The sequence below is a fragment of the Polypterus senegalus genome, chromosome 1, assembly GCF_016835505.1.
Source record: "Polypterus senegalus isolate Bchr_013 chromosome 1, ASM1683550v1, whole genome shotgun sequence".
NCBI lineage: Eukaryota > Metazoa > Chordata > Cladistia > Polypteriformes > Polypteridae > Polypterus > Polypterus senegalus.
This window is the reverse complement of record NC_053154.1, coordinates 49,717,204-49,743,608: the sequence shown is the minus strand read 5'-3', so window position 1 is coordinate 49,743,608 and position 26,405 is coordinate 49,717,204. Positions and strand designations below refer to the sequence as shown.

Below are 26,405 nucleotides of genomic sequence, written 5' to 3'. Positions count from 1 at the left end.
CTATATATATATATATATATATATATATATATATATATAGATAGATAGATAGATAGATAGATACTTTATTAATCCTAAGGGGAAATTCACATAATCCAGCAGCAGTATACTGATACAAAGAAACAATATTAAATTAAAATATTTCCCCGGGTGGAATTGAAGAGTCGCATAGTGTGGGGGAGGAACAATCTCCTCAGTCTGTCAGTGGAGCAAGACAGTGACAAAAGTCTGTCACTAAAGCTACTCCTCTGCCTGGAAATGACACTATATATATATATATATGAGTATATATAGTGAAATAGATATAAGAGCATTGTCTTAATTTTTTTCATATTGTATATTTCTGTGCAATTTGTCTGAGGGTCTGCATAATAAACTAATTGGAAACTCCAGTTTCTCACATATCAAACTGACTCTAAATTGTTCTTGAGTGACAGAATCTGTGCCCCGCTGGATCAATATTGTGTCAAGGATTGTTTTTTTTTTCTTGTACCTGTTGCTAAAGGAATCCCAAAGCTCTCTCATAGAAAAGGCACATTTATAAAATCAGGGGATGGCTATGGATGAATCAAAAGGAGACATATACTTAAATAGACCGATTTCCCAGAATGAGGCTGTGAGAATGAATCATGATGTGAAATGCTAAGTGACGTGTAAAAGCTAATGCAGCAGAAAGGCAATATTTTACTTCGGGACTTGGAGCAACAGTTTTTAATGGTTTTTCATGTAATTTTCTTGCCCTATTAACATCTTCAAAGGTCATATTTCATCCCTGAAGCATATGGGAGTTTTTCCAAGTTAATTACAGTATATTAGAAGGAAAAAAAAAACTGTCTTTAATGAATGATTGAACATGAACATTTATCTTTATGATAGTAATTACAAATTCTATGTACAGGCATGGAATATAGTAAGCATATGGCTTTGCCATGTGAGTAATATATTTAGTATGTTCATATAATCATTTCTAGAAGTCACAGGATTAATTCAGTTCAGCGATGTGGGATTTATTTTTATCATTATGTTTAGCTGTGTTATTATGTTTTTCAAAGTTTTAAATAAATAAAAACTATTATTTTTAAGTAATGAAATCCCAATTTTTATTTAATTTGATTGTAACTGTTTGTGTGTGTTACATCTGGCTGTACATTACAATTTCAATTATGAACTTCATTTGCCAAATATATAATATACAAGTGTCACATGCAGTGAAATGTAAAAGTAGTCTGCTCCTTTAATTCCTATAACTGTGCTAAATAAAGAAAATAACTAAGAATGAAAGGAGTTAGGGTCAAATAGAGTCTAAATAAAACAAAAATAAATATATTTGTATGAAGATAATCAGAGAAAAGCTTCAAACTAGTAATAGTGATGTCAATGGAATACATTAATGTTCTGAATATTTAGTTAAGCAGAATATGCCAGACGTTATTCCTCTCCTTTTCATAGAAGAAATTTTGTAAACCTTTTGCAAACTGTCTTTAACTGAGGACAGATAACAAAGATTCATAAGAAGAGTACAAAAAATACAGTGTCTGCCTTTATGTATGATACCCTTCTGTGTAAATGTAATTTTTTTTTCATATGCACTATCATAATGAGTGCAGACAGAGGTCTCAATCCACCATCTTAGAAGTCTAAAGCCTATATAATGAGTGTAAAGCACCAGCTAAGAAGAACAAATGAAACACTAAAAATAAATGGCAAAGCATAATTTTCATAGTTCTGAAAGAATAGGAAGAGGTCACAAAGTGTCAGAGAGAATCACAGAAAAGTTACTGAAGCACATGTGCAAAAAAACACTTCTCAAAGTCAGCTCTCTTGGTTACATTTGCTACACAATAGGCACAACTAACTGTATGGTGGCTTCATCAACTGAACATTCAAGATATGTATGTTTTATTTTAATATGACTGTAAAGTAATAAATGATGTTTTTGCGATTACCACAATAACGTTGGCACTATCATAATTGTTATTATTAATACATTAATGTTATGACTTTTATCTAAGATTTAACCTTTCATATTAGACAGTAAGATGTGGTAATCTGTTTGAAACTTATTTTTCTTGACATAAATACATTCATTTCACTTGGGTCTTTGCTTTCTAGGTTGCTATTATAGCTGGAAATTTTGAACTGGCAGAGTTTATCAAGAATCACAAAGAGACAGATATTGGTAAGTCGCACAGTGCCATTAAATAATTCTCTTATTATTTTTCTTTCCGTGTTTTGTTTAATTTCTACAATGTCATAGTTTAATTGAAGTCAAAATCATAAAACATTTCTTACAAACTTAAATAATTCCATCACTGAAGAGTCTTTGTCCCATGCGAGACAACTCCTCACAGATAATTATCGTCTCAACTTTCTCAATATAGCTTGATATTCAATGAAATCTGATCATAATGCACATACATTCACTAGTTGAGTATATTTTACTAAACAAATACTTGCCAATATTTGTTAAATATGTTTTTAGTACTATACATGTATCTTTATACCTGCTTTTACTTTATACAGTAATAGAATTGAAAACTGCCATACCTGGTTGTCATGGATGACTTGAAGATGGTAACAGTTATATTCTTGCTTTTCCTGGATATGTAACAGACAGCTGAAACACACCTTTCAGGTTTCAAAAACTATTTTTACCTGGGTGTCATTTTTTCACTTCTTATTCTCCTCTTCAGAGCACAATTTGACTGGTAGAAGGGGTACCATTTGTGTAAAGTCCTCAGTTCTTCTTTGTTCATATGACTCTCCTCCAGTTATTCTAGTATACTTCCAGATTCATAGCATTATTGGTTTCTTTAAACTGGTTGAATATGTGTTGATTGTGGATACATACTGTAACAGAACAAGAGGACAAAAGTAAAGAGCTGTGGTGCCAAAAAGGCCACCCCATAGAATTGGATGCATCAGAATTCAATCTCTACAGACATGAGTTCAAAACAGAACTGTTTCAAGATGGTGGAGCTTCCGGGTTTGGACCCTTCTGACAGGAAGAGGTGGACAGATACCGGAAGTGATGTCAGAGGTGTTCTAGCGGTCAATCCGCCTGTCTACAGAGGGAGGAAAAAAGAGGGGGGTGACATTAGGGCACAGTACCAAGCTCTGGAGCACAGGTAAAATTGCAGTCAGTAGGGCCCTTCACCTGTCCCCTACATGTGACAGGACCCCCAAGGCCCCCTGGCCCAGATTCTTTGGGTTGGGTGGTCTGAACTGTGAGGTTATGAGCCTGAGAAAGAGCATCAGTGTTGGTATGGAGAGAATTGATGATGAGGACTTGGAACCGATAAGGCTGAAGGTTCACTAACCACCTGGTGACCCACACATTTCATTGGATGTAGTAACTCAGCTGGTTAATAGCTAATTTTATCACCAGGGCCTCTCTTTCCCCCACCACATACCTGGCTCCTGTAGTCTTCACGCTTTGGCTTAACAGCACCGAGAGCTGTGTCTAAAGTGTCAGTAAGGTAAAAGGCAGAAAAAAGTCATGACTTATCAATGCAAGTTTCTTCGAGTGATTCCAGAGACCAACTTAGTGCCACTGTGCGAACCTGCTGTACGTGTTCTTCCACAGGTGCTGGAATAGATGATGACATCATCCAGGTAGGTGGCACAATAGGCATTGTAGGGGCATAATACTGTATCCACCAGATGCTGGATATTTGCTGGTGCCCCATGCAGTTCAAATGGCAGGACATGATACAGCTAATGGCTGCTAGGAATGCTAAATGCTGTCTTCAACTTTGTGGATTATATGAAAGGAATTTTCCAGTACCCATTTGTCATGTCAAGGAAAGTCAGATATTGAGCTTTCCTGAGTTGCTTGAGGAGCTCATCAACTTGCAGCATTGGGTAAGCTTCAAATTAGGAGACTTGTTTAAGTCGGCGGAAGTCATTGTGAAAGCACCAGCTGCCATCTGGCTTTGGGACGAGGACAATGGGACTAGACTGGGGACTAAAACATTCCTCAGTTATATCAATCAATCAATCAACATTTATTTATATAGCACATATTCATACAAAAAAATGTAGCTCAAAGTGCTTTACAAAATGAATAGAAAAATAAAAGACACAATAAAAAATAAACATAAGTCAACATTAATTAACATAGAATAAGTAAGGTCCAATGGCCAGGGTGGACAGAAAAAACAAAAAAAAAAAACTCCAAAACCTGGAGAAAAAAAATAAAATCTGTAGGGGTTCCAGACCACGAGACCACCCAGTCCCCTCTGGGCAATCTACCTAACATAAGTCAAACAGTCCTCTTTGTATTTAGGGTTTTCATGGAAGGACCTGATGATGATGGTCACGTGGACTTCTGGCTTTCAGTCTATCAATGTTGGTGCATCATGATGCTTTGAGTAGGTGGTAGTGGCGCATAAGAACACTTATAGCAAGATCTAGCATTCTCCTGATCTCAAGCTCCACTTCTGCTCAGTTTTCCTCCAAAAGGCGATATGGATGTTCTTTGATGAAAACCCCTGGCTCTGTGATGATGATGTGCTCAATCAGATAAATACTTCTGGTTGTTCATTCACCACTTCTGGGACAGACAAGAAAGATAGTTGCTTCAAGCTCTTATTGTTGTTTGAATGTCAAATCCATGCTGAAATTAACCCTAGAATTACCAGAGCCTACCAAAAAACTCGTAAATCCAGACCATCTTAAATCCCTTCTCACCTCTCGGTCAGTGTCTTTTGTCTTTTAACTGTGTCGATAAGCAGCAAGTAGCCTGCTATACCACATTTTTCATGTTTTAGTAATAAATAACAAAATGTAGACATGAACTGTGTAATGTGTGAAGGATGATGGCCAAATATCAAATGAACACTTTCACAAAAGGTGCAAGTACAATACGACAGCTTCCATGGTGCTCTGGTTAGAACTGCCAATTTATAATCCGGAGGTCGTGAGATCGAAACCAGCTCCCCCGCAATTTACCATTTAGAGTAGTGAGCTGCTCTTATTGTTAATATTATACAATAAAAACATACATTTGATTTGTGTCTGTAATAGCCAGTGTAAATTTATAGTACTTGTAAAAATTAGTTTTTTTTTTTCACTTTTACTCTCTCAGTCACGATACAACATCCACCCCCCGCCCCAGATCTGACGCGGTTACTTTTTTTCTGAAATTGGGAATAACTGTAGATGTGAGTGGTGTTTTGAGACAATGTAACTGGAAATTCTCTGATCTGGAGGGATAAAAGCTGACACACAAACGCTGGTAAATATGCCTTCTTCGTATCTCATCATCACTTGAATTTTTTTTATTCAGTTTTATTGAAAGTTCCTGCTCACGCTGAATTAGTATACACCTTCTCGTCCATGATGTCAAAGCCGCACTAACAAAAAAAATGTAAAAAAAACAGAGACATAGGTATATATGAAATTTGGAATAACTCATTTTAAGACCTGTATAGTACATTTCGGAAAACATTGTGGCACTGATGCAACATTATTCATATTATTCATATTCATTCGCACGCCTTCTTGCGCTTGTAATCAGTGACCGCATTTTTTTTTTCTCGATCTTGCCAGTGTTCACTTTTTGGTGCATGGGGTTGTTTCTTTTGTACTTCAGGACATGCAGAGGAAAGAATAGTACAGAGAGGTCAGTTCTGCGCAATATGCAATCATCAGATTCAAATGTTAACAGTTCACACACAACCAAGGACCGTCCTTTCTATGTTTACGACATGTGTACCTGTTGCAATGTACACACTTCTCTCTGTGCTGTGGCTACTATTACATTGAACGGGCTGGGGGAAGCGGCGGTCTTGGAACAGAAGCTTGTTGATGTCCAATCCGCATTTGCTTTATCCATCGTCTTTTCTTGTAAGAAGCGACGATGAAGCTCCTCTGCAATGTGAGCAAAGAAACACTCTTCTTTTCTCAGTGGCCCCCAATCATGCCTTGCACAGTAAATCTGCGTTGATCACCATCAAGTCAAGCGTGTTATAGCGCAAGCAACTGGACACCTGCGTGCTTCTGCTTGCACTGAATAAGCTCACTCTTTCTGGTGCACAATGTCAACGCAGCACCGGGCAAAGAAGAAACAGATAAATATATGTGACATTTCGAAGAAATCATTTTATGACCTGAATAGTACCAATCAGAAAACATCATCGCACTAATGCAATATTATTTGAAAACAACACAAAACACATATCAAATTATTTCCCTTAACAATTCTGTGTAGCTCACTCCCAGATAATCAATCAAGGCAGGAACTGGGAGAACTTCTTGCCCATTCTGAGGCCGTGGGGGGGATGGTGTAGCAGGCTGCTTGCTGCTTATTGACAATTTTAGAAGACAAAAGATGCTGACAGAGAGGTGCAAAGGGATTTAAGGTGGGCCGGATTTAAAAGTCTTTTCGTTGGCTCTAGTAATTCTAGTGTTAAGGGTCATTTTATGCGCAAACAAGGAAAGAGGCTGGTCAGAGTAGGGATCGGAGTCCCTGTCTCCTTCCATAGTTTCTGCAAGTTCATGTGGTATACTCTTTCCACTGTTCGACAATTTGGTTGTTTCACTAAATAATTAACCAGTCCATTCCTCTCCTTAATTTAGTAGGGGCCTTGCCAATGTGCCAGTAATTTGGAATGTGAAGTGGGAATGAGGACCATGACTTGAGCCCCAGGGTGGAACTCATGAAAGTTCAAGCCATGATCGTAATTGTGAGTTTGTGTTGTTTGCTCATGCTCCATGTTTTCTTTTAGAATAGGTTTTATTTTTTTTCAAACATATCACGTAACTGTGCAATATATTCCAAAATATTAGTGGATGGGAGTACTTCTTCCTTCCAGCCTTCTTTATGAATGTCCAATAATCAATAATTCAAATGGAGAGAAACCCGGGGAAGCTTGTGGCACCTCCCACTATGCAAATAACATTAGGGGGGGAAGCTGATCCCAGTTCCTCCCATCCTCGCTGGCCACCTTGCACAGCATCTTTTTGAGCGTCTGATTAAACCATTCTGCTAAACCGTCAGTTTAAGGATGATACACTGAAGTGCCTAATTTTGAGTAATTTGGCAACCTTCCTGAATGTTTTTGAGATGAAAGGCATCTGTTGATCCATTAGGGCTTCTTTAGGGATGCTGACATGTCCAAAGACTCCTCCCAGTTCCCATGCAATGTTTTTGGAGATGGCTACTCTCAGAGAGATAGCCTTTGGGTATTGTTTAGCATAATCAACTGTTTCTAATATATGTTTTTGGCCAGGAGTTGAGAGTTTAAGGAGACCTACAATATCTACTCCTATGTGCTCAAACGGGATGTCAACAAGTGCGACAATAGAAGCAAGATCTTTCCAAGGAATCTCATGCAGCTGTCATTTCAGACAAGAAGCACAAAAGCGGTGGACCTCATTAATCCCTGGCCAAAAAAGTGGGCGCCAAGGACTATCCTCTTTAATAAAACCCCTATGTGCGTCCAGGTGTCCCTGTATATGTGTATGTCTTCTGGTGAAGTGCGCATGCGCGGGGCCAAACAGCACGTGTTCCGTCTCTTCCTGTGCATTCCCTGTGCAGAGATAGAGACAGACAGACACACAGGCGCGCGTGAGACAGACAGACACACACACAGGCGCGCGCGAGACAGACACACATACAGGCGCACCGCGAGACAGACACACAGGTGCGCGCAAGACAGACACACACACACACACACACACACACACACATGAGACAGACACACACATACACAGGCCCGCGAGAGAGAAACACACACAGGCGTGCGCATGCATTGTTGCAATGTTACTTTTCTTGTTTTGTTTATTAAATTACGGATTTTTCAAATGTTCATTTTTTCCCCTGTGCTTAAAACTCATTAAAAAAATTGTATTTAGCGAGCAGGTCGTAAGGCTATAGTGCAAACTCTTGCAGTATTAGATTTCTCTGTTGTTCAAGTTTTTCTTAGTGTTATTCAATGTTTTTACATTTAGTTTACTATTACGCTGTGCATTCAATGGTATAATTAACTATATTTGTGTTTAAAAACTTAAAAAGATATATATATTTACATACAGTTCATACGGTCTGGAACGGATTAATTGTATTTACATACAATCCTATGGGGGAAATTACTTCGGTTCACGACCAAATCGGGTTACAACCAGAGTTTTGGAACAAATTATGGTTGTGAAACGAGGTTTCACTGTATTACTGTCAGACACAATTACAGGCATTTTACGAAAATACAAACCAGTATTACTGCGAGAGAAAATTAAAGGCACACAATACAGTGACGCATATTACAGCCACATACAAGGCCCCTTGCCATTTAATATAGACTCTTCCTGCTAATGTTTATGCACTACTGTTCTAGCTCCCGTTATTGTAACGGGCTTAATGTCTAGTGATACAATAAATGATTATTAAGCACAAAGTGCGGTGGCATGGATAAGACATTCATTGTCTATCTATCAGAACATCCGCATTCTTGGCAAATTTTAAGAAATAATCATTCCACTGTTATCTTTTGAGGCCAATGTTTGCCGAAATTGAAAATATAAATCTGAGAGTGACTCTGGAGCAACCTTAGTGGATGGAGTGGCGACTTACAGTATGACAACTCTGTGTCCATCTCCTTAGAGATGTCTGTGCGAGCTGGCCTTACATCCCTCTTGTCACTCTAGGTAGCCATGTAACCCTGTTTTTCAGCCGGCTGACAGCACAGTGTCGAGACAACTTGAAATTGGTTCTTACTATCTATTTTAAGGCCCAGTGTTTTAGATGGGTGGGTCATGCTTCTCTGCATTTACTTTGTGACCAGACCTGCCCAGGTATTATAGGATAAGGTGGGCTGCATAATACAGCTAGCCTGATCTTTCTAGTTGCCCCTTGGTGGGTGATTGTACAGTACATGAAGCAGACCTGTACCATCAAGTTTCCCATGGATACAAGTTAGACTGGTCAATCTGGATTCCTAGTGTCGTGGTAGCATGTAATGTTGTGCAAGAATGGAACTGTTGCTGTCGGAAGTTTATAAAAGCTGTGACCCTCTGTCTATTGATAACTACCACCTTCATGCAAGGAAGTGATAGGGGATTGGCAGTGAAACAATACCTCTCATCTCACACCCAGCTGCAGTCGATCGGCTCACTGAAGCGGGGACAAGTCTCAGTGGGATGGCTCACCTTAGCAAACACCAGCAGGCAGGTGGTGTGTGCTTCTCCTTCGGTCCTTCTGATGATTTCATCTTGTGGCAGTAGACTTTGGAATGGCGACACATCCAATCGGGGACTTGTGGCAATCAACAGGCCATTCCTTGCACCCAACTTGTGAAGCCATCTGGTGTCGTTTGAAGGCTGCAATGAGGTCATAAATGCTGTTATATTCCAACTGCCAGACTGGCAGGACATTCACCAGGAAGTTGTAGGTTATGATCTTGAATTTTTTTTAGGGTCATTTACTACTGTCTGTAGCCAATACCCAACTCTGCCCTGAAGTTCAAATATTTGGAAGCGTGTCAGCCGCTCTGGGTCAAAAATCCTCTCCCGACAAGCCCTTGCCTGCTGGTCTGGACTAACTCCGCACCTCAGTCTCACATTACCTTTGATCTGTTCATCAAGTTCATAATAAGCTCATTGAGTCAGTTCCTTCAAAAGTGGCACCAATATACTGTATGTACCTACTGTGTACTCTCCCAGTGATGACAGGTAGCTGTACACTCAAACACTAGAAGTTAGGTCTGGACTCATCAGTTGTTCCTACTGAAGGTCAGCATGCATTTGACTATGTTCTTTGCTCTCAGTGAGCTGGGGCCTCATGTATAACGCCGTGCGTAGAACTCGCACTATAACATGGCGTAAGCACAAAAGCCGAAATGTGCTTACGCACAGAAAAATCCAGATGCAGGAATCTGTGCGTACTCCAACTTCCACGTTCTTCTGCTACATAAATCCCGATCAGCGTGAAAACTAACGCTCATGCACGCGCATTATGTAACGCCCCAAATCCTCCCAGAATTACGCCTATTTGAATATGCAAATCAATATAAATCGGCCATAAGCGCAGCCTTCTATGAAAAGACAATGGGAAAAGCACGGGGGGAAACATACGAATTTCAGCGAATACCAAGTGGAGGCAAAGGAAAAACATACTATTTGTTCAAATAAGCCGTGGTATAATCAACAAAAGGAAGTTGATCGAGTGATATAGCGTGTTGGAGAAACATGAAAGCTCACATCCACAAAATCGCACAGTGCCGGAAATAAAAAAGAAGTCACATATCAAAGTCGCCGTGGAAAGCCGAGTTGTAAGCCTACTGTCTGAGTGTCATATGAAAGCTTATTAGGGTACAGAGAAAAAAGCCACACGGTGGGGAAAAAGCACGAAATGTCCACTTCAATCTCGACATTTCCACTTTAATCACGTAGTTTATTTTGTCATTAAAGTAGAACATCATAAAATTCATCCTAAAATTGTTTAATTAACCAGTTTCTAAAATCACATCGTAATTAAAGTAGCACGTTAAATGCTTTGTTTTGTATTTGATTTTCTATGTGCTCTATGTGTGAGAATCACTACTTGTTTCTTAAACCAGCTCTCTTCCTCCAACTGGACACAGAATCCATTACATTCGTGATATTACAGCTCTCTGAATAACTAAAATACTGAGGTGTATACGTGATATCATTTTTATGATGATAGGAGTTAAAGCACGTTATTAAACGTGTTTCACTTCGATGAAATAATTTGTTGCAGCAGTACTCAGGGGCGGCTCTAAGCTTGTGGTGGCACTGGGCAGAGGAAGAATCGGTGGCTGGCTCCTTCGCCCGCCAATGTCAGTAAAGTATGTTATGCACGGTGGATGGCCACGTATGTTGCAGACACTAGCCGCCTCGTGCTCATGACACAAGCATTTAACTTTTGCCGAAATTTGTCGCTGCGTTTTTAGCTGTGTTGTTATTTTATCTTTCTCTTTTATATTCAATATATATTGGCGTAGCCGTCACTGCAGTCAGTGCTTTTCTTTCCCCAAGTAACCGATCGCCATACAATCAGCTCTGTAATAGACCGTTAAGCCATCTGTAAGCTTAGCGCCGATTCTTGAAAACGTTTAAAGAACATTGAAATATCTTCGTAGTACATGTTTAATTATTCTATCCTTAAAGACACTCCCAGTGAAGAATATAGATTATTTAAATGAAGTTAAACTTTTATCTGTATAATTTAACAAACATATTTTGCTGCATTTCACCTTAAAAATGATATCGTCATCATATGTAAATACGCGCTTTATAAAGTGGCTCAGGTTGTGCGATATTATAACTATAGTGCAAGTTTACAGTGGGGTGATTGTACTTATAAGTACAAACAGTTCTACAAGGAGCACTTGATTGGCTGCATTTAAAGTTCTTGGGATTAAACTGTTTTGTACCGCGAGGTCCGTACAGGAAAGGCTTTGAAACGTTTTGCCGTGGCAGAGACAGCGTGTGCTTAATGCCGTATACCGATAATTCTCTTTCCGATCAGCTGCTGCTGTGATTCACACTCAGATACGGTGATATAAATACTCCGAGTGGTGCAGTGAGAGAAATATGGAAAAAGATGATCCGCTGTGGCAACTCCTAACGGGTGGAGCTGAAAGAAGAAGAAGAAGTGAGAGTAACAACGCTAAAGCAGTTATGGCATTTGGAATACTATGGCTGTTCCCTGGACCATTATATTGTTACGAGTTAATTACAATCAGATGCATTACACTAATAAACAATATGCGGTTTGTTTCTGTGTATTTATAAAGCTGCGTCATGAAAATAATGAGTAATCACACAAGAACAGTAGCACTGCTTTGACGCTGGGTGCCGCCAGTTTGCAAAACCGAGCGGAGAACTTGCGTACGACAAGACATGAGGTACCATGGAAAAGTGCGTGGCTTTACGCCAAGTGTAGGTTTTATACATCGCGATTTGAACGTGGAAAAGTTCTTACGCAACATTTCTGTGCGTACGCACCGTTTATACATGAGGCCCCTGGACCTTTAGTGCCTGGAGTTCAGTTGCCATAGCCTTAAGTAGGGCCACCACATTCTGTTGCTGCATCATCCAAACAACAAATCCTGCTCACTACATCACTGTAGCAGAAACTGAGGACAAAGGTAAAGAGTTGGGGTGTCAAGACAGTCACCCGATATAACTGGATGCAGAGAATTTCATCAGAATATACAATTATTGCAAAGTCATCGCTACAGATTCAAGTTCAAAACAGAACTGTCCCGAGATGGTGGAACTTCCAGTTTTGGGTCCATCTGACAAGAAGAGGTAGGTTCAGGAGGACGGACACCAGAAGTGACATCAGAGTCATTCTAGTCGTCAATCAACCGGTCTACAGAGGGAGGCTTGATTTCTGCTTTGAACCCACTGTTGTAGAAGTAGCACACAGTAACTGTGTACTGGAAATAGTGACTTCAGGACATGAATGGAAGGATGAATCTATACTAATAAAAGGCAAAGCCCTCACTCACTCACTCACTCACTCACTCACTCACTCACTCATCACTAATTCTCCAACTTCCCGTGTGGGTGGAAGGCTGAAATTTGGCAGGTTCATTCCTTACAGCTTCCTTACAAAAGTTGGGCAGGTTTTATATCGAAATTCTACGCGTAATGGTCATAACTGGAAGCAGTTTTTCTCCATTTACTGTAATGGAGATGAGCTTCAACGCCGTGGGGGCGGAGTTTCGTGTGACATCATCACGCCTCCCACGTAATCACGCAGTACATAGAAAACCAGGAAGACCTCAAAAAAGCGCTCAAGAAAACATGCATTATATAATTGAGAAGGCAGCGAAACAATAAGAAGCGAGCGAGTGACATATACAACCATATTCATGAGTTCTGCTACTTGAAAACAAAGCACGATGTAAACCTACACTTTAAATTAAGTTCATAGACAGGCTGCGCTGGCGTTTGTAATTTAGTGCCTCCCCATATAAGGCCGTCCGTCAGCGGCAATCCAATAGCAAACTGCCACGGGTAAATATTCACGGGTGAAGGACTGTGCTTATGGAGAGGAAGATGAGATGGTCAGGGTGGTGTTTGACACAAACTCAGCGAAACTGCGAGAGAAAGTTTTAAGTGCCAGGACTAAGGTAACATTAAATACAGCCATGGACATAGCACGAGATGGCACCAGCACAGCTGGGAACCTTCGATGCATGTACACCGAGTGGCTCCGTGAACTGGCGCGTGCACAGATAAAAGCAACAGTTCCAAAGAGCTGAACAAAACCAATTACACAATTGAAAAGGCAGCAAAAATATGAAGCGTCTGATACATACAAGCATATTCATAAATCCAACTACTGCGGAAACAAAGCACACGTTGGAAAAAGTCAATGTCCGCTAAAGGAAGACAGTGTAAAAAACCGTGCATGCAGTGTGTCAGGTCTCAGATAAAGAAGAAGACGAGCTGTTTATTGATGCAGTAAGAAACGAATCGATGAATGAAACCTGTCATCTTTACAGCGATTGACAAACACGGAATGTAACTTGAACACAACACATCCTACAAATACGAACCTGATTGAAAGAAATAATGATAATCAAATCCTTGATGACAGCAACACTCAGTAACACTCACAAAACAAATACTGTATATTGACAGTCATGTTACGTTATTTTTAAAATGTTCCCTTTTCTTTTCTAGCTTTTTAACACACTACTTCTCCTATGCGATGCGGGTATATATATATATATATATATATATCCCGATCTACATACTCGAATAATGGATACTTTATTAGCCATCAATGATTGTTTTGGTAAAGCCATACTCAGTGTATTCATTAGATGAGCGGTAAAAAGTAAGAGCGAGGGAGGATGACTTATTGAGGCATGCAGGCTGTAGTCTTGCGTCAACTCTATCTGAATTGCGCGATCACATTTGAAAAAATATATCTTTTCAAGTTCTATTTAGTCCATATGTGTCAAACTCAAGGGCGGGCCACATCCGCCCGCGTAATTATATCCGGCCCGAGATCATTTTATATACTGTATTATTGTTATTAATGGCCGGGTATATGAAGCGCTGGTAACACAATAAACTACAGATCCCATAATGCAGCGCTTCAGCTGCCTTGCCAACACTTACGCGTTAATCAAGTCTAGCTTATGATGCTGCAAGTTATTGCGAAGCTAGCTCACACGATGCTGAAGAGAAAAGTTGATTCTGAAAATAGGAGCCTTTAAAAACCGATGGGAGGCTGAGTATATGTTTACTGAACCCGTGTGTCTCATTTGTGGAGCTAATGTGGCTGTAATTACAGAATTTAATCTAAGGCGGCACTATGAGACAAAACATCAGGGTAACCTGAATGCAATGCAGAAGATACAGAAAGCAGAAGAATTAAATAAGAATCTGACACTTCAGCGGACGTTTTACCGTGCACAATCACAAAGTGATTTCAAGTGAAGCTGCTTTTATGGGAGACACAAATGCACCAGTGCAATTTGCCCCACTTTCCCTGTTGCCAAGTAATGTTAAACCAAGTCGTCACTACGGTGTTCCCAAATCGCACTTTGCTGATAAACTGGCGCACTGAGTTTGCACGGCGCTTTGGTGACTTTGAAGAACAAAAAGTCCGTCTACATGCGGCTCGAACCTTGTGCATGTTTGGTAGCACATATCTGTGTGAGAAGCTCTTCTCAGTGATAAAGACTAACAAAACAGCACACAGGAGTCGCCTCACTGATGAGCACCTGCAATCCATCCTGAGAATCTCCACAACACAGAACCTCACACCAAACAGAAACGAACCTGTGCCAAAAAAGATGCCAGGCGTCCAGCTCTAAAATGACATATGAGCAAAGACAACTGAATGATTTGATTTGTTATTGCTGAAAGGAACACATTTTATTTATATTTCCAGGTTTTGTTATGCAGCATGTTCATATTTGAATTTGTATAATTTTGACAGGATATATTTTTATGGAGAGCAAAATCTTTTGGGATATTTAAAATCTAAGTTTATTTTTATATAAAATTACATAAGAGTAAAGAAATTTGAATGTTTGTTCTTTTAACGTTTACTTTATTTCTAACTTGTATAATTTAGACAGGATATATTTTTATGGAGAGCAAAATATTATAAGTTGTTTAAGGTTTGAGTTGATTTATTCAGAATAATATTCCTGTCTGTTTTACCATTCCTACCAAAGATATTTCTGTCGACTAAATAAAAATTCCTTCTATTTAAAATTTAAATAGAACTTGAACAAATATGATAGTTCATAATATCCACGCAGACTTGCGTAAGAGCGGGAGTCATCCGTTTTAACAAACAGCGTATTGCACTGATCTGAAATAGCTGTGTGTGTATATATGTAGATATGTATGTATATGTATATATATGTTTATATATGTGTGTGTGTATGTATATATATATATATATATATATATATATATATATATATATGTATTTGTGTATATATATGTATGTATATATGTGTGTGTGTATATTTATGTGTATATGTATAGATATGTATATATTTATGTTTATGTGTATGTGTGTGTGTGTGTGTAAATATATATATATATATATATATATATATATATATATATATATATATGACAGCAACACTCATCACTCACAACAGTGACAAAACAATTACATTGACAATCATGTTACGTTATTTTCAAAATGTTTCCTTTTCTTTTTCATTGCTTCTTTAACACACTACTCCTCCGCTGCGAAGCGCGGGTATTTTGCTAGTTATATCATTATTTCTCTCTTTGGATTTAGCTTTACCTAACTGTTCTTCAATGACCACAGAGTTCACTTGTTAAATCTACTGTGTCTCTGAGGGTTTGTCATGAATGGTAGTTACGAGGTAAACTGGTTAAAGTCAGGATTTACCTTAACATGATTTTAATGTATGAAGACCCCTTAATAGTTTATGGGTGATTGTGGGGTGTTTTTTGAAGGCATGACTGTATGTTGTTAATTGGGTATGCTGCATTAAACAATTATAATTTGTGTTCAAGACACATCTAGGACATAAGGAAAAGTTCTAAAAAGAGTAATTGTATTCACTTCTGTCATCATCTCCCTCTGATTACTTAAACCTTTCTTCACAATGTTTGCTCTACCATCCTAAAATTATTACCTCCTCCTTGGACTTTCTGTGGTGTTGCTACTGTATATCGTTCTTGTAATATAGTGATCAAAACCACATACAGTATTCCAGGTGTGGTTTGGAAAAGCTCTCTTTAACCGCATTTTCCTTTGAACTCAGAACAGTGTGTTTGCTAACACAACATGTTAAACAACTACTTATTTCTAATTGTGCACAATAACAAATGCACAATGACTAACAAGTTTTTCTCATAAGGATTTTAGTTTGTTTAGATATGTGAAATAAGACCAGTCTTCATCTCAGGTCACCGGATAGCATTAATGTCTTGCAACTATATAGCAAAATAAGAAGCATCAGGACTCTAAAGACTTGGACCTTTGTCCTTTTGCATAGATATTGGGAGTGCCACACACCACTTACCAGTGACCTCGTGGCCCCACATGCTCTCCCAATCCATCTATTGACTAAATGTTGCTGCTGAAGTAAGTAATCCTCTTGATGTGGCTGACACTCTATCAGCAGGCAGACACCCTACTGACAGCTATGCCCAAGCGGTCATTAAAGACCCCATCTACCCATCTACTGTGCATCCGGAAAGTATTCACAGCGCATCACTTTTTCCACATTTTGTTATGTTACAGCCTTATTCCAAAATGGATTAAATTCATTTTTTCCTCAGAATTCTACACACAACACCCCATAATGACAACGTGAAAAAAGTTTACTTGAGGTTTTTGCAAATTTATTACAAATAAAAAAAATGAGAAATCACATGTACATAAGTATTGACAGCCTTTGCTCAATACTTTGTCGATGCACCTTTGGCAGCAATTACAGCCTCAAGTCTTTTTGAATATGATGCCACAAGCTTGGCACACCTATCCTTGGCCAGTTTCGCCCATTCCTCTTTGCAGCATGTCTCAAGCTCCATCAAGTTGGATGGGAAGCGTCGGTGCACAGCCATTTTAAGATCTCTCCAGAGATGTTCAATCAAATTCAAGTCTGGGCTCTGGCTGGGCCACTCAAGGACATTCACAGAGTTGTCCTGAAGCCACTCCATTGATATCTTGGCTGTTTTGTTAGGGTCGTTGTCCTGCTGAAAGATGAACTGTCGCCCCAGTCTGAAGTCAAGAGCGCTTTAGAGCAGGTTTTCATCCAGGCAGTCATATTTCCCTTTATCCTGACTAGTTTTCCAGTTCCTGCTGCTGAAAAACATCCCCAACTCATGATGCTGCCACCACCATGCTTCACTGTAGGGATGGTATTGGCCTGGTGTTGAGCATTGCCTGGTTTCCTCCAAATGTGACACCTGTCATTCACACCAAAGGTTCAATCTTTGTCTTCATCAGACCAGAGAATTTTGTTTCTCATGGTCTGAGAGTCCTTCAGGTGCCTTTTGGCAAACTCCAGGCGGGCAGCCATGTGTCTTTTACTAAAGAGTGGCTTCAGTCTGGCCACTCTACCATACAGGCCTGATTGGTTGATTGCTGCAGAGATGGTTGTCCTTCTGGAAGGTTCTTCTCTCTCCACAGAGGACCTCTGGAGCTCTGACAGAGTGACCATTGGGTTCTTGGTCACCTCCCTGACTAAGGCCCTTCTCCCCCGTTTGCTCAGTTTAGACGGCCGGCCAGCTCTAGGAAGAGTCCTGGTGGTTTTGAACTTCTTACACTCACAGATGATGGAGGCCACTGTGCTCATTGGAACCTTCAAAGCACCAGAAATTTTTCTGCAACCTTCCCCAGATTTGTGCCTCAAGACAATCCTGTCTCAGAGGTCTACAGACAATTCCTTTGACTTCATGCTTGGTTTGTGCTCTGACATGAACTGTCAACTGTAGGACCTTATATAGACAGGTGTGTGCCTTTCCAAATCATGTCCAATCAACTGAATTTTTTTTTTTTTTTTATTAATTTTATTACAATCCATACATAGAAATCAAGTTTTTACTAAAAAAAGAATTATGTTAAGAACAGATCGATCCCCACCCCTGCGAGAGAGCAAGCCAAACGGCGTAAAATTTAAGGCTTGTAAAAATACCTAAATTAATAAATTCTCTGTGCTTTATAAACTTATTTTAAAATATTATTGATTAGATCCTGCCATGTTTTGAAAAAAGTCTGTACGGATCCTCTAACTGAGTATTTAATTTTTTCCAATTTCAAATAATATAACACATCGGTTTCCCACTGACTTAAAAGAGGAGAGTTTGGGTTCTTTCAGTTTATCAGAATAAGTCTGCGTGCCAACAGTGTAGTGAATGCAATCACAATTTGTTTGTCCTTCTCCACTTTAAGCCCCTCTGGAAGAACCCCAAACACAGCTGTTAATGGGTTAGGAGGGATTGTGAGTCCAAGGCTGTCTGAGAGGTAATTAAAAATTTTTGTCCAGAATAATGTTAATTTGGTGCAGGCCCAGAACATGTGACCCAGTGAGGCTGGGGCTTGGTTGCAACGTTCGCAGGTTGGATCATGTCCTGGAAACATTTTGGAGAGTTTTAGTCGAGACAGATGTGCTTGATATATAATTTTGAGTTGTATAATTGTATGCTTTGCGCATATGGAGCTCGAGTGAATTCTCTGCATTGCTACTTTCCACTCCTTTTCTGATATATTAATTGAGAGGTCATTTTCCCAGTGTCCTCTTGGATCTTTGAAAGGAAGGGATTGTAAATATGTATATATATTGTAGAGATGGAGTCTAATTCCTTAAAATTGAGCAATATTTTTTCCAGCGTGGATGAGGGTGCAAGATGAGGAAAATCTGGAAGGTTCTGTTTAACAAAGTTCCTGATTTGAAGATAGTGAAAGAAATGTGTAGCTGAAATGTTAAATTTGGAATGTAATTGTTCTTAGGATGCAAAGACGTTGTCTATATAAAGATCTCTAAGCAAGTTAATTCCTAATTTTTTCCAGATATTAAAAACTGCATATGTTTGTGAAGGTTGAAAGAGGTGGTTCTCTTGCTAGGGTGCCACAGATAGAAGCTTCTCCATCTTAAAATGCTTTCTACATTGGTTCCAGATTCCAAGTGAGTGGAGCCAATCAACTGAATTTACCACAGGTGGACTCCAATTAAGCTGCAGAAACATCTCAAGGATGATCAGGGGAAACAGGATGCCCTTGAGCTTAATTTTGAGCTTCATGGCAAAGGCTGTGGATATTTATGTACATGTGCCTTCTCAATTTTTTTATTTTTAATAAATTTGTAAAAAACTCAAGTAAACTTTTTTCACGTTGTCATTATGGGATGTTGTGTGTAGAATTCTGAGGAAAAAAATGAATTTAATCCATTTTGGAACAAGGCTGTAACATAACAAAATGTGGAAAAAGTGATGCGCTGTGAATACTTTTCCGGATGCACTGTATGTTATACTCATCCCCATCTTGTTTAGTTAGGTTTCTATTATTGCTATAATTTCATAATTATGCTCTGCTACATACAACTCCAACTCACTTGTTTTATTTTTGATACTTCTAGCATTAAGGCAGGCTGTTTTTAATGTCTTACACATTTTACTTTTATATTTTAAAAATGTCTTATGCAGTAAGTGGCAGAGAAAGTTCTGTAAACAGTGGGTCTACTGGACTTTCACCATCTTTTATCATGTCCTGATTATGCATGAGAACCTATTACTAAGGGTTTTATTACAGATTTTTCTGTAATAATAATAATTTTTTACAGATTCACTACAATTCTAATTATTGGTGAAAGATTGTTAAAGGCTGCACATTTTATACCATTAAGTACACTTAGAATACTTGCCTAGGAAAAGGCACATATTTTTATAGTAAACATTTTTTGGCTGCAGGATCGGAAATGTGTGGTCACAGTTCCAATTTGTTTCTTGTTTGTTTTGTAATAGTGTCATTCCCTTTTTTTAATTGTGATGGTACAAAGACTTAACAATGTATGTCATACATTAATTGATATTTGATATTAATGGATATTTGAAATTTTACTGGTTTATTTTAAGGTTCATTTGTCAGTTTGTTTTAAACTCATGACAGAATGAAAGAGTAAAAATAGCTCCTCTTCTGGCTTTTTGTACTTTCCGGCCCTGGGGTTGTTTGCAGATCTGTTGTTTACTTAGTATGTTTTCTGTTTCTCTGGAGGCACTGCCTTCTGCATCATTTTCGAAACAGTCATTTGAGGAAATTGAGACATTACAGTATGAAATGACAGTGATAATCTTTTAGGATAAAAATGTTAATTGATCACTTATGTCAGCATGAGATCTCACTGTTTCACTTTTTAATATGATTTATTACGCCATCAGAAATAATTAAGGAGTTTTAACTTGGTAGTGAAACTAATCAGAGCAGAATAAATCAATTGACATGTTAATAAGATGATCTAAAAAGGAAAACAAATAAGTAGCTCTTAGAAAAATAAGCTAAAAATCATTCAACTGTAAGTCCCTTTTTTAACTCATCAGCATTTTTGATTTTAAACTTAGATATCCAATTATTAAAATTTTAAAGTGGAGGAAGCTGAATGAACATAATACTTGTTGATGACAAGGCTAACGTACACCCGCACAGTTCTGAGCTAGGGCACCGGACAAGACAACTATACTAGTACTCCTTGTGTGAAAAGATGTTGAAAAGGTCAGCTGTTTGTTTCTAGAGGAAGGGGTTTGATAATAGTTTAAATAAATGAGAATCAACACTAGCTAGAGCATATTCTTCCTCACATGGTCACATGATGTGCTTCAGTTTAAAAATGTTAATTTCATACATATGACTTAATTTAGATTGGCAAAAACAGACCCCTGAGTATACTTTTCAAACACCTGCCTCACCTGGCTGCATTGTTGGGTTGATCTCTCCAGTCGGGGAGGGCCACAGTGGCTGCAGGTTTTTATCCTAACCCTTTCTCTAATTAGTGACCTGTTTTTGCTGCTAATTAACTTCTTTTGAATTAATTGTAATTGACTTGCTATTGAAGACTCTGCACACTTAATTGTTTCTTTTTCTTTGGCTAATTGCCAAACAATAGTGAGATACAAAATGAGCCCAAATATGACCAACAGTGTCCGTCATACAATATCTGAAAATAAAGAAAGATGAAGGTCTCAGGAATGTTGATCTGCTCAGGTGCACAAAACATTTTAACAGTGCTCTTAGAAAAGAGGAAATCAACAATTTCAGAAATGTACGCTATTGCACAATGACAGCAGCAACAAGCCATGGAATTAAAGAACGGGTTGAATTAAAAACAAGAATCGGTGCCTAATTAAGCAATTATTTGGAGTGAAATCAGTTGGAGTTTGAGGCCCTGACTTAGTTGCACTTCACATTTCATTTCTGTTTGGGTGCCATTTAAAGAAAAAAATGAAGCAATTCAGAGGAACCATGAAGAAATTCAGGGAAACAAATCTTAAAAAGGCAAATCAATTAAATTAAAAAAAATAAAACAGGTCACTAGTTAAGAAAAGGGTTAGAATGAAAACTTTCAGCCATTGGGACCCTCCAGGACCACAGTTTGAGAACCCTGGTCTAAGTGCTACTGGATTGCATGTTTCATCTCCATAACAGACATCATTAGGACTTTGAAAAATCCTCACCCATGAGTGGCTCCTTTTGGGGTAACACTGAATGAAGAAATGCAACTTAAGACTCACTCTGTTATTATAATGTACATTGCACTATTCACTCACCATATTATTCTGCCACACTAGAAGGATCCAAACTCATTTACTATAGTGCAATTTGAAATGATTACTAAATCATCCATCCATCCATTATTCAACCCGCTATATCCTAACTACAGGGTCACAGGGGTCTGCTGGAGCCAATCCCAGCCAACACAGGGTGCAAGGCAGGAAACAAACCCCGGGCAGGACGTGCACACACGCACACCAAGCATACACTAGGGACAATTTAGAATCACCAGTGCACCTAACCTGCATGTCTTTGGACTGTGAGAGGAAACCGGAGTGCCCAGAGGAAACCCATGCAGACACAGGGAGAACATGCAAACTACTTAAATCCGATAACATTACATTTACTATGTAAATGTGAAATAGATTACATGTGCATAAAAAGGAGTGTTTTCAAAAATTTGTAGTTAATCAATAAAAAGTTTTTCAAAAATAATGAATTGTGTGATTATATGTTTTTTCAGTTGTGATGTAACTTTAATGTTAAGATCGAATATCCAAGCGGGTATCTAAGCATTAACATGAAACCACTTACAGCTACTCTGTATTAAAAAAAAACATTGACATCATTTCAAAAGTTAAATGAAAGCAAAGGAAGAGACCTAAGAGCAGTAGTGATATCATTGATTTTTATAGGTCGTTATAATCCTTGCAGCTGAGCTGTGAAATAATTATAATTGTGAAAAGAGAGCGATTTTAAACTGTAAACTAAAAACACACAAATCATTTATGTAGTTTTTGTATGTCACAATAGCTTTCAAATATTATAAAACTATAGCAAGCAAATCTTTAATACTGAAATGAAGTGTCAAAACCATGCCAGCCTTATACAGTGAACATTATTTAGTGTCTTCTGAATTTAGAGTTAACATAACTAAGTCAGCACTTTGCAAAAAAAATGTCTAGCTAAAAATACTTGCTTCTTAAGATCAATGTTTTTATGTCATTGACTAATATTGTAATAGGATAAATATATTTTACTTACAATAAACCTGTGTGTTGTCAGTGTTAATATTAAATTCAAAAGGGCTTTTGGAATGGTGGTGTTTTTTGTTTATGTGAATGATGAATAATATTGAAATAAAAATTAATGAGTACAAAAACCTACTAAAGTGCAGTTGACCAAGTTATATTTCAAAATCATATATTCATTTTTAATTAATATATTTTAAAGCAAAGGTTAAGAAGGGGATTACTAAGCAAGGACAGTATAAAATATAATCCCTGATTGTTTCCCAGCAATATGCAGCTGTTGATAAGGAAAGACTGAACATGTGAGGATTAGGAAGCATCTGTTTACCATGCTTCTTTATGTAAAGTGTATGACATGGAGGTAAAAAACTATAGCTGTAGTGAATCTTGGAGCCTTGAAGCAGAAGAAACGTGCATAATTAGAGAAAGTGCATGTAAAGCAAGATGAAGTTTATATGGCATGAGGGTTTGGAAAATAGTTTGTTTTTCTGCATTTGCTTTTCTTATTTTGTGATGTGATACAGTCCAAAGTGGATTATTTGTCATGGGTTGCTCATGTTCAACACCGGAACGAGGTCTGTAGTTTCATTATTGATGACATGCATTTTTTGTTTATATCAGCTTTGGAAGTCGTTGCAGGTCACCTAATCATAAAAAAAAAATTAAGAATGACTGGCAAATGTGGCTGTGTTTTAATCTTAGCTTTAATCTTAGCTTTAATGCTTAGTATATATTATTTATGTGTGTGAAAGTGCATGTATAGTGCATGCTTTCTTGATTTTAGTTTTTGTTTTATGTGAAAATAGGAAAACATTTCCATAATTGCTTGTATATTTTTTATATATATATATTTATATGTATGTGTGTATATATATATATATATATATATATATATATATATATATATATATATATACTGTATATAAATGGGTTTTCTTTTCCTATCATTCATCCTGCTCTATTACAAGCATTTGAAATACCAAAGTATAGCTTTTAATGCATGGGAATTGAATACAAGTTCACAAGATTAATAAACCCCAATACTTAGAAAAGTTTTAATGGCAGAGGTCAATGCTAAGATCTAGATGTTCTTAAACAGGTATATCATGTTACTGCTGCAAATAGAATATTTAGGAGGAATTACATTAATACTTTAAAGTCACAGATGTATAGAATTGTATATCTTAGGTGTGCATGTAAAAATTAATCTCAATGCAATTTTATATTAGTTGTTTACAAAATGAAATTGTTCTCCTTTCATACTGGTGATATTTTAATAAAATCATACACAGAATATAAAATGTGAAACACAGGAAGGTGCAAACTGCATATTTGCTCTTGGCCTGCCTTTTCTGTGTTTCTTTATTTACTTCTGATATTGCAGAATTTTTAATTAAAGCCTTTCTGTCATACAGTATCCCTGTTGTTTGATAGACAACTCATTAATTCATTGATTGATTGAACTATCTAGCCATTAGAGTAATATATTCATCCATCTATCTGTCTGTTGTCAGAGCAAGTTCATTCCATTAGGATCACTGTCAGAGTCACAACCTGTTTTTGGCAGCATTGACAAAATTAAAGAAAGCAAAGGTAAAGGTTATTACCTTGCTGAAAAAATTAAAGTTAAAGAGAGTTATGTTAGTGACACAATTTAGTGCTATGAGCCTGCATTCAGTGAAGAGCCCAATACAACAATAAACTGAACTGATGTAGGTTAATGGGTGTGTTTGAGCCGTACATGATACACACAACTGATAAATAAATAGGATAATTAAAGGAAAGCCTGTAATCTTTATCTCTGATCCCTTTTCCAGTTTACCAAAAGAATACCTTATCTCTGTTATGGAGGTGCAAATGTAGAAATGCTATCAGGATATACTATTAGTTGTAGCTGTCCTGTACATTCTTGTAAATGTCCACCCTCAAGGTTCCGACAGTGGTGCCCAACACAACTTTGGTGGTTTCCTGCACATAGCAATTATGAACAGACTGCCTGGAAATGGGTCTTTTTTTGGCTATCTGGGAAACTCTTTGACATCTTGTTTGCTGCAGACAGCTCTTAGTTTGGTATTTACTCTGTTTTTGATACTTCATGTTAGAAGTTTTTAAGATCATCCTATATTAGATTTTCAACTGCTTGGAGGTAGGCTACTATGGTTCTATGGCATTGTGTTATGGTAGTCAAGATCTGAAGGAGAGAGCTTTAAGGATGATTGTTCCATTTTGATAAAGAGAACATCAAAAACCAGATACAGTAGATTATCCTCTAGTCCATGACACATTGTTCAATGAGTTTTTCGATATTTTTTTCATGAAATATGCAAAGTTGAAGAACAAAAAAATATATATTAATAACAAATGTTTATGAATTTGTCTGTCTTCGTGTACTGTAAAATTTCTTTCTGGAATGATATTGCCATAACTATCTTATTGTATGCTAACAATCGGAAGAATCACACAATATAGAATTTAATAGATAATCAACAACCAAAACCTGAGTTAAAGCAGCAGTAATTTTCTGCAAGTGTCAAAAAGTGAAAAATTATCTTGCTTTGGTTATTTTGGATTTATATGTTTTTAGTTTCTAATTGCGTTTCATTCATTTAAGTGGGAAAATACTTTCTGATGAATGGTTTCTTTTTATGTTGTTGACAAGTTGTTCTTAGTAATTGAGCTAAATCTACATGTCTCATAGGTTGCGTCTCATACAGAGAGTATTTTCAGATGAAGCTCTCCCATCATTTGCTTACTATTAGTGTTCAGTGTAGTGTTGGCTTAGACTAACTTTTTCCCCAGAGCCCCTTGATGCTTTGGGAGACTAGCGTGACATCACAGAGCTGTAGAAGCCATTGTTGGATGACCATGTCACTACCAAATGCGTGCTACCTACCTGTTTGCATTGCACATGCATGCTTACTGTAAGTGCATTTCACCTGACAATTTGTGATGCTGATCGGCCTGCTTAATGCATGCATAAATAATTTACCACATATAGATGTATACATGATGGCACTCAAGCAGTACTTGCACCACCACATATGTTTAAAGAAAGAAAAACCCCTTTGCTCAGCATTACACTTTATAGCACAGTCTCATCCAAACTTCGTATGTGGACTCACAACTTGCAGTATTTTCATTTAAGGGGTATACTAACTGACCATAGTAAGAATACTATGAAAATTCTTCATTGTTCTGCATCGATTCATTGTATGTCGTTTCTTCAGTGGATTCAGCATGTTACGCTCCTCATGATGTTACACAGATTGGTGACAGGGACAGCTCCCTGAGTATGTAAAGCTGACCCCTTGTATCATAGGCTTGGTGGTTGTTAGTTAGTTGAAGGGTGTATCATCATGATATTCCCCTCTACCTTATCTATTTTGTTCAGGGATAAGTGTACACATCAGGTTTGTTACTGGGTTGGTCTACTGTTGCACTTTAAGATTAATACACACACACACACTTAGATATGTGCGTACACACAGAACCTAACCACAAAAGTGCTGTTGTATGAGTGACTTGTACACCACTCTCTAGTACTTGTACCATATAAGTACCATATGAATGACACACCACTTCCTAGCACTCTAGAGACATACTTTATCTTCTTCACATACAATGTATAATGTTGTAGATATGACTTAGACCTAAATGTTACAAGAATATATTTATTCAAA

At 37.8% G+C, this 26,405-nt stretch overlaps 1 protein-coding gene across 3 annotated transcripts in view; it reads left to right on the top strand.

Annotated features, from left to right (window-relative positions):
- The window catches only part of shank2b (SH3 and multiple ankyrin repeat domains 2b), a 1,055,424-nt gene that overhangs the window by 494,224 nt on the left and 534,795 nt on the right, over nt 1–26,405 (top strand). For all 3 annotated transcript variants that reach the window (XM_039749058.1, XM_039749068.1, XM_039749076.1), the window contains exon 12: nt 2,113–2,179. In XM_039749058.1, the coding sequence (XP_039604992.1) occupies nt 2,113–2,179 (67 nt within the window). The remainder of the gene's footprint in view (nt 1–2,112; nt 2,180–26,405) is intronic.